General features: G+C 46.0%; 2 protein-coding genes and 1 long non-coding RNA gene across 5 annotated transcripts in view; 2 read left to right on the top strand and 1 right to left on the bottom strand.

Moving 5' to 3' along the window:
- Nucleotides 1-9,470, bottom strand: part of LOC130189581 (uncharacterized) — a 40,309-nt gene that overhangs the window by 13,511 nt on the left and 17,328 nt on the right. The gene's annotated exons all lie outside the window — the stretch shown is intronic.
- LOC130189565 (uncharacterized) overlaps nt 1-9,470 on the top strand; it is a 32,374-nt gene that overhangs the window by 15,717 nt on the left and 7,187 nt on the right. The gene's annotated exons all lie outside the window — the stretch shown is intronic.
- LOC130189575 (E3 ubiquitin-protein ligase TRIM39-like) lies at nt 4,754-7,112 on the top strand. Its single transcript, XM_056408449.1, has 3 exons — nt 4,754-4,787; nt 4,989-5,277; nt 5,420-7,112. Exons 2-3 carry the CDS (start codon nt 4,997-4,999, stop codon nt 6,597-6,599), a joined length of 1,461 nt encoding a protein of 486 aa, XP_056264424.1. The 5' UTR covers nt 4,754-4,787; nt 4,989-4,996; the 3' UTR covers nt 6,600-7,112.

Raw genomic sequence — 9,470 nt, 5'->3', positions numbered from 1 at the left:
ATGTTGCCTGTTGAATTAGACAATTTACGAAAGCAATATGTAAATTAGGATTTACTAATATATAGGGATGGGAATCGAGAACCGGTTCCGTTTTAGAACCGGTTCCCAGTGAACCGATTGTTTGGGATCGTCAGCCACATTCTTTAAGGTTCTTTAACGGTTCTGTAACGGTCCTCTGTGGCGTTGCGCATGCGCAAACTTTTTTAGTTTCTTCTTCAGACTGCAGCAAACATGGCAACTAGGCAGAGGCGTTCTAAAGTTTGGCTCCATTTCACACGACAAAATGTGCTCGGCTGGGCCAGGTGAAAAAAATAATAAATCGGAACGCGTCTCTGATATTGTTCAGGGGGCGGGGCCACATGGGGAGGCGGGCCGTAGTTTGGGGACCACTGGGCTACAGCGAGCACGTCTTGTCCACCTCCTCATATCTTTGTGTTCATCCTCCACCTGAGAGAGTGTTCTCCACGGCGGGAGACACAATAAGTCCTGAGAGATCGCGTATCCTCCCGGAGAACTCATTTTATGCACGGTTTGAGGCTAGCAACAACAGCGCTAGCTCGCCGGCTAACAACAACACCGTTAGCGTAGCCGAGGTGAGTTCTACCGCTGGGGATGAACACACACTCTCTGTGACCGAGCACAGTGTGAGGAGGGCTCTGTTGAGGGTGAACACCAGGAAAGCTGCAGGTCCAGATGGCATATCTGGGCGAGTACTGAAGACCTGTGCTAACCAGCTAGCTCCAGTGTTCACCACAATATTCAACCTCTCCCTGGCTGAGTCCGTGGTCCCCGCCTGCTTCAAGAGATCCACTATTGTCCCTGTGCCCAAGAATGCTTCTCCAGCATGTATGAATGACTACCGCCCGGTGGCCCTCACCCCGGTGGTCATGAAATGCTTTGAGAGGCTGATAAAGGACTACATCTGCGCCTTCCTCCCTTCCTCCATGGACCCGCTGCAGTTTGCTTATCGCCCAAACAGATCCACGGATGATGCTGTCTCCCAGGTACTGCACACCACACTCTCTCATCTGGACAGCCAGAGGGGGGGCTATGTGAGACTGCTGTTCATTGATTATAGTTCAGCTTTCAACACCATAGTCCCCTCCAGACTGGCCGGCAAGCTGATTGAGCTGGGACTGAACACCCCCCTGTGTGCTTGGATCCTGGACTTCCTGACCGCCAGGCCACAGGTGGTCAGGGTGGGCAGACATCTCCATCCCTCACCCTGAACACAGGATCCCCCCAGGGTTGCGTCCTCACCCCCCTACTGTACCCCCTGTACACACATGACTGTGTGGCCAGGTTCAGCTCCCAAAACCATCATCAAGTTTGGATGACACAGTGGTCATGGGCCTGATCTCCGACAACGACGGGAAGGCCTACCTGGAGGAAGTTGCTGATCTGTCACTCTGGTGCCAGGACAACAGCCTCATCATGAATGTCACCAAAACTAAGGAGCTGATTGTGGACTTTAGGAGGGTACAACAACAGAGGACGTACTCACCACTGGGGATTAACGGGACTACTGTGGAGAGGGTGAGCGGGGATAAATACCTGGGAGTCCACATCACCGAGGATCTGACATGGTCAACAAACACAGACACTCTGGTGAGAAAGGCAAGGCAGGCCCTACCACCTCAGGCAGCTGAGGAAATTTAAAGTTTCCCAGAGGATCCTTCAGTCCTTCTACTCTGGGGCTGTAGAGAGCGTCCTGACAGGAAGCATCACAGCCTGGTTTGGCAACTGCTCCGCTCAGGACAGGAAGGTTTGCAGAGAGTAGTGGGCGGCTGAACGCAATAGTGGAACTACCCTCCCCACCCTGCAGGACTTGTACACCAGGAGGTGCAGAACCAGAGCCGGCAGGATCATGAAGGATCCTCACCACCCCAACAACAGACTGTTTCAGCTGCTGCGGTCAGGCAGGCGCCACCGTAGTCACGCTGCAAGAACAGAGAGACTGAGACGGAGTTTCTTTCCTCAGGCCATCAGGATTGTGAACTCCGACCTCACCAGGACCCCCACATAGACCCACACAACTGCCCCTCTTAGGCACACACACACACACACACACACACACTTACTGTAAATATTGTGTTGTTTTTTATTTGTAAATAGTGTGTACTTGTTGCCCTTGCACATTCCTGCTGAGCATTGCCACTTTCATTTCACTGCACACCCTGTGTGTGTATGTGACAAATAAAACATCTTGAATCTTGAATCTTGAATCTTGAATTACACTAAATTCTGATAGGTTCACTGGACCCAGGCCGTGTGACTTTCAGCTGCAGAGTTGAAGTCGTTCTCGGCGGATCGCTCCTCCCCTTCCTGTCGGGGAAGTCGCTCTGAAAGCTCAACTGGTCTTTTTGTTTCTGCACGTGGAAGAACTCTCACGGCCAGACGGCGTCCGAGAGCTCCGTACACATCGTAGTCGGGAGCAGCTAACCCCAAAAATAAATAAACATTTTTTAGAAAAGGAACACTTAAGTGCCACAGAACGTCTGAGCAGACGGAGGTTCTTTACTTCTCTTAAAACACTCATTACGTCCCATTGAAAGCCAGAGACCCTCGCTCAGCGGCGCCCCCTGCTGGTCGCTGCCGGACACTCATCTGTTGTCGCTCATCGGTACCAGACTTGGACTTTCTTTTCTTTTCAAGGGGGTAAAAGATGATGACGACAAGGTGAATAAGAAACAAGTTTATTTGAGAGAGGAAATGCAATACATATTGTATATTTACATTAAGGAATGTGGTAATCATAGTTATTGATCTATTTTTTATGTTGTAAAAAGCGTGTAATATAGGAAAGAGAAATGATTATAACGGCGTTCCGGTGGCTGAGCTTCGGTCCGAGTGGCCGTGAGCTTCTTACAGTTTGGGATCCCGTTTCTATTAAAGATGAATCCATTTATTCGGGTGCTGTCATGCAGGTGGGTGGAGGAACTCCACTTCCTGTCCCGGGTGTTCTGCTCACCTGGTCACACAGGTGACCCTCCTGTTCTCACGCTGTCCACTCGGAGCAGAACCCCTGTGCTCATGTCATGTTAATCAACCATGTTTTTATCATTTGGAATAATTTCAAATAAATATGGGGGGAAAAGGGTACCTGATGCTGCGTGTTTTGTTTTCTCTTCCTGTGGTTTTTCATTCTTTACTTTAGGTCAAGGACAAATGTAGTGGTGTGGAAGTATGAATTATACCAGAAAATAGAAACAATAAAGTTCTTTGAAGTGTTAGTCCTGTAGCCTAAATCTAATTTTACCAAATATAACATTGTAAATGTCACTATTTTATACTTCTCTAGTTCCTTGATGACAGAATATAAACCGACTGTGGGAATATCTATTATATATATATATATATATATATATATATATATATATATATATATATGCAGTGCAGGCACGTGCACAGACATTTTGGGGGGCAGGTGCTCAAACCAAAAAAAAGGGCACCCAATGCCAAAAAGAAATTCTGACAGAGTTGAAGCATTAGCATCAATACACTGATGATGCAATACATCCTCAACCTGCGTCTCCTCTGGCAGCATCAGACCGCTAGCTTACATGTTCTTTATGAATAAAGATGAATTATTATATAGCAACAACATTACAAGCGTTCTGATTGGCTAATGGGTCGTCATGCCAGCCACGTATCGCCCTCCTCCGGCTTGGTTCAGAGAATGGACTCGATTTGTCTGTTGATATTAAATTTCCTTAGTTTTTATCTTTTCCTGTCTCTTTGTAATTTATTGTCGTGTGAGGAACTTTCTAACGTTCCAGTCGCCCACCGACTTCTCTCTGAATGTTTGACGAGCTGACTGGATGTGAGCTTCTCACCAACATTTTCAGATCCCGTTTCTTAAATCCACAAGTCGGGTCTCTGTGACCCAGGTGGTATATATACATATAAATATATTTATAAATTTATATATTTATATTAAAAAAATATATATAAATATATACAAATATATTTATAGATAAATATATTTATAAATTATATGTCTATTAAAAAAATATATAATAATATATCTTTGTAGTGTTGCTTCTCAAAAGATACATTTATAGATGTGTTTACTCAACTGTGCAGTGGTGAATAATATTGCTTTTAGGATGTAAATTACTGGGCTTTTGATATAATCTATCTGAGAAAAGGTTGATTCATGTCAGTGGCTGAAAAAGCTCCTTTAATCTGAAAGAAAACACGTTTTCTACCGAATTCAACCACTTTGCTGCTGAAGAATCACTGCAGTAAAATCATGTGCAGAAGAAGAACTGCTGGGTTTTATTTTGGAGTTTAAGCGTTGCCCATCAAATCCCCAAAGTGGTGGTGTGTTCCTCTGTATGGCCAGCAGAGGTCAGCAAACGTTTATTTAAAGGCACGAACAGACTGCATATTCAACTTCCTCACTCTGGGTCAGCGACTCCGGAGAGAAAGGAAGGAGGGCTCACAGTGACGTCACCGCAGGCAAAAGCGGGACCGTGACACAAACATGTAATGGTTGTTTACATATGGGACGGACTTCTTCTGATGAGAAGACGCACTAGTTTCCCTCGAGATTAAAGCGCCTCATTACCTGTGACTCCAGTAAAGTCTCCACCTGCAGGAGGAAGCACACCTCCCAAACAAGCTGCCGGAAGAGGGCAGAACTTCGACGTCACCGCCTGAGAAGTGAAGTGAAGCAGAAGTGTTTGTCGGAGCGACGGTCAGAATACGTCTCCGTGTTTCTGTCGTAATAAATATTAAATCATACACTTTGCTCGTCTTCTCAACGGCTGAGCCACAACCGGGTGAGTGACTGCTGATGTTTACTAATGTTCACTGCACTGGTGTTAAAGCTCGAATCAAACGGAAGTCACTCTTTTCATTTCCTCATGGGCGAATGGCTTTCCAGGAAGACTGACGAGGAGTGACGTCAAATTAAACTAAATCTCTATGAATAATGATGCATTTAAATCGTTTGTCGTGACACTTTGACCTTTGACCTCTAGGTGTCGATATGGCTGCTGCCAGCAACCTGCCGTCTGAAGACCAGTTCCTGTGCTCCGTCTGTCTGGATGTGTTCACAGATCCAGTCACAACACCATGTGGACACAACTTCTGTAAAAAGTGCCTCAATGATTACTGGAATACCAACAACCAGAACATGTGTCCACTGTGTAAAAAGGTTTTCACCTCAAGACCTGAGCTGCTCGTCAACACCTTCATCTGTGAGATGGTTTCTCAGTTCAGACAGTCGACTCAGCAGAAAGCCAGCAGCAGCAGCTCAGAGCAACAAGAGTCCAGACTGCACTGGAACCAAACTGAAGTCCTGCCTGGTGTGTCTGGAGTCCTACTGTGAGACTCACCTGGAGGGTCACCTGACAAGACCAGGCCTGAAGAGACATCAGCTGATGGACCCTGTGGAGAACCTGGAAGGCAGGATGTGTCTGAAGCACGATAAACCTCTGGAGCTGTTCTGTAGGACCGACCAGACGTGTGTCTGCATGCTCTGCACTGTGTTGGACCACAAGATGCACAATGTTGTTCCTCTGAAACAAGAATGTGAAGGAAAGAAGGTGGAGCTGCAGAAGACAGAGGCTGAAACTCAGGAGATGATCCAGAGGAGGCGCCTGAAGATTCAGGAGGTCCAACACAACGTGAAGCTCAGTGAGGAAGATGCAGACCGAGAGAAAGCAGAAGGTGTTCAGGTCTTCACTGGTCTGAAGGAGTCTGTGGAGAGGAAACTGAAGGAGCTCATCACTACGATAGAAGAGAAGCAGAGAAGCACCAAGAAACAGGCTGAAGGCGCCATCAGAGAGATGGAACAGGAGATCTCTGATCTGATGAAGAGGAGCACTGAGGTGGAGCAGCTCTCCCTCTCTGAAGACCACCTCCACCTCCTCCAGAGTGTCCAGTCCCTCAACATCCACCATCCACCACCCACCAAGGACTGGTCTCAGGTCAGTGTTCCTCCAGCATCACATGAGGGGACTGTGAGGAGAGCTGTGTCTCAGCTGGAGGAGACGCTCAGTAACATGATGAAGACGCTGGTTGAAGTTGAGATGAAGAGGTTCCAGAAGTTTGCAGTGGATGTGACTCTTGATCCTGAAACGGCTCATCCTCGCCTCTTCCTCTCTGATGACGGGAAACAAGTGAAACGTGGTGATGTGAGGAAGAATCTCCCCGACAACCCACAGAGATTTACTTCGTGTTTTTATGTTTTAGGAAAGCAAAGTTTCTCTTCTGGCAGATTTTACTTTGAGGTTCTAGTTAAAGGAAAAACTTCCTGGACTTTAGGAGTGACCAGAGAGTCGGTCAACAGGAAGGAATACATCACACTGAGCCCTCAGAATGGTTTCTGGACTATAGAGTTGATGAATAGAAATGTTTGCTACGCTCGTCATGACCCTCCAGTTCTTCTCTCCCTGAAGTCTGTCCCTCAGAAGGTGGGGGTGTTTGTGGACTATGAGGAGGGTCTGGTCTCCTTCTATGACGTAGAAGCTGCAGCTCTCATCTACTCCTTCACTGGCTGCTCCTTCAAGGAGAAGCTCCTCCCACTCTTCTCTCCTAGGTTTAATTTTTTTGGGACAAACTCCTCTCCTCTGATCATCTCTCCGTGAATCAAACTGCCTGATTATTTTATCCATGATCAAAAGGTCCCTGAACAATAATGCATCACCATGAATACATAAACACATGAAAGTAGTCTTCACGCGTCCGGTGTATTTATACACTAGACAGAAGTTTTAGTACTACAATACTGAATTAGAGACACATTTTGAAATAAAAAGACGTGTCATCTGTGGTAATAAATGTACATATTTAGTAATCTCTGATGTGAACTTGTTTTCCTCTGAATGTGTCGGTCGTCACTACAGGAGCCCAGAAGGGACACCAGCTCTGGAGAGAGCCATTCGCCTTTTACATGGTCTGAAGCTACGGGTGCGTTCAGGAACTACTGATAAGCCCCGACATTAGAACTCTGTAGAAATCCACAACAGACCATGTGGCTTTAAGAGAGATTGCATAACATGTATTCTACCTTTACTTTGAAACCTTTTATTTCATTGACTTTCTATATTGTCTGTATTAGATTTTGTTTTCATGTTTTAAATAAACATCTTTCAATGGCAGTTCTGTCTTTGTATTATTACCATAATTACTGGGTAACATTGGTTCAGAAGGCTTCCTGACTATATGGCATTTTGTTTGAAACGGGGACTTATTCCAGCTTTGAATCCTTTCTCTTATTTCTCTGCCCCATCAAGTCGACTGCCTGATGTTTGTTTATCATCAGAAATGTGTTGATTCACCTTCATGGTCATTCTGGAGGCCGCTGAACGTACGTAATTAAAATATAGAAATCCTTCTTCCCCACGACGCCAAAAACCACACGGAGCCACGCCTCCATTGTCCGGTCCTCGTCGCCGGAGAGAGGGCGAGTGCAATCACTGGCACCGACAACTCAATGGCAACTCACTGGCAACTCACTGGCACCTCAGTGGCACCTCAGTGGCAAGTCTGTGGCAAGTGCCGCTCGGTGCCAGTACTCAGCGACAACTCACTGGCACCTCACTGGCACCTCACTGGCACCTCAGTGGCAAGTCTGTGGCAAGTGCCACAGACTTGCATAGATAATGTATTTTTTTAGACTTACTTACAATATGCAATACGATATTGCTGTACAATACTGCTGTACTATATTGAATATTGTTTTGCTACTACTACGTTTCACTTCGTAATATATAACACTTATATACCATGATATGTATAATGTACCCGCCTTTCTTTAATAATAAAGAATATATAATTAATTTCTTTACCATGTCATACTGTTATACCTCCATGAAATTCTCCTTTGAGGAGATGCCACTGTTAGTCTAAAGTTTAAGCACTGGCACTCAGTGACACTTGCCAGCAGTTGCCAGCAGATGCCACTACTAGTCAAAAAGTGCCACTACTAGTCAAAAAGTGCCACTACTGGTTAAAGTGCCACTACTAGTCAAAAGTGCCAGCAGGCGGAGGGTCGGCGCAGTGACCAGTCTGACGATTTAGTGACAAGCTTCACTGAAGTGCCCGGACAGCGGAAGAAATCACTTTCATGATCACAGAATGGAGGAGCTGCGGTTTAGCTAGATTGATAGATAGATAGATAGATAGCTAAAATAGCTAGATACACAGATGGATATATATATATATATATATATAATTAGTGTCTTTTTGTAGACACTTACTTACAATATGCGATAGTGCTGTACATTACTGCTGTACTATATTTAATATTGTTTTGCTTCTACTACGTTTCACTTCGTAATATATTGTAGCGACCCTGTGAAGTGGCTGTCAATCAAAGTGTGGCACCGTGCGTGCTGGTCGAGGGGGCGTGCCTGTGATTGGCGGAGTAGAGGGGAGGCGGGGTTAACCTGTCGGAAAACGGGAGTTAAGGGTGGTTGACGGGAACCGTTGTTGTTGACTTTCGACCTGCTAAGCTGAGAGGAACACGCTGTATGTGTTGGTGGATGCCCAATAAAGGGAGGATTAATAACGCCGTCCCGCCACCGTGACATCAGTGCCATAACGCCCGAGACGTTACAATATCATGGTATATAAGTGTAATAGAGTACTATGAAACGTAGTAGCAAAACAATATTAAATATAGTACAGCAGTAATGTACAGCACTATCTTATTGCATATTGTCAGTAATATAAAAGACACTAATTAATATATATATATATATTAGTGTCTTTTATATATATATACACACATCCATCTGTGTATCTAGCTATTTTAGCTATCTATCTATCTAGCTAAACCGCAGCTCCTCCATTCTGTGATCATGAAAGTGATTTCTTCCGCTGTCCGGCACTTCAGTGAAGCTTGTCACTAAATCGTCGCAGACTCGTCACTGCGGCCGACCTCCGCTGCTGGCACTTTTGACCAGTAGTGGCACTTTAACTAGTAGTGGCACTTTGACTAGTAGTGGCATCTGCTGGCAACTGCTGGCAACTGCTGGCAACTACTGGCAAGTGCCACTGAGTGCCAGCGTCGCTAGGGGGATCTCGCCCCTACTGCGTCGCCGTGTGGTTTCCTCTCTGGAATGAATTCTTTGGCTCCCACGTTTTTTCTTTCTGGAAGCACGAGCCGGCTGAGCTCTGCACTTTGGCTCTGCGGCGACACAAAAGGAGAAACACCTGCATTGAGCTCGCTGGGGGGGGCAGTTTACAGCCAGACTCCCGGGGGTGTCAGGAGGGGGTCGGGGTGCAAAGAGAATGTTCCAATCCGTCACCATTGTACCGATTGTCTATAAAGATTCCCGTGCGGCGCATCGCGGCCTTCGGATTACAAATCACAGGAGACGAGAGGAAACCAAGAGATGGACGACTCGGAGGATTTCACGGTAACGACTCGGCATCGAACTCTCTTTTGTCTTTTCAACACAAACGGTGTGAATGGATAACGCAGCTTCGGCGTATGGTCTTTCTGTTCCTAC

This window comes from Pseudoliparis swirei, chromosome 24, assembly GCF_029220125.1.
Source record: "Pseudoliparis swirei isolate HS2019 ecotype Mariana Trench chromosome 24, NWPU_hadal_v1, whole genome shotgun sequence".
NCBI classification, from domain to species: domain Eukaryota; kingdom Metazoa; phylum Chordata; class Actinopteri; order Perciformes; family Liparidae; genus Pseudoliparis; species Pseudoliparis swirei.
Note: the sequence above shows the minus strand (reverse complement) of the source record. Positions and strands in the feature narration are given on the sequence as shown.

What these genes read in the sequence shown, in the direction of transcription:
- LOC130189575 (XM_056408449.1), top strand. Translation starts at nt 4,997, where the DNA reads ATGGCTGCTGCCAGCAACCTGCCGTCTGAAGACCAGTTCCTGTGCTCC. An exon ending in AGCAGCTCAGAGCAACAAGA is followed by an intron (nt 5,278 to 5,419) that starts GTCCAGACTGCA and finishes CCTGGAAGGCAG; the next exon opens with GATGTGTCTGAAGCACGATA.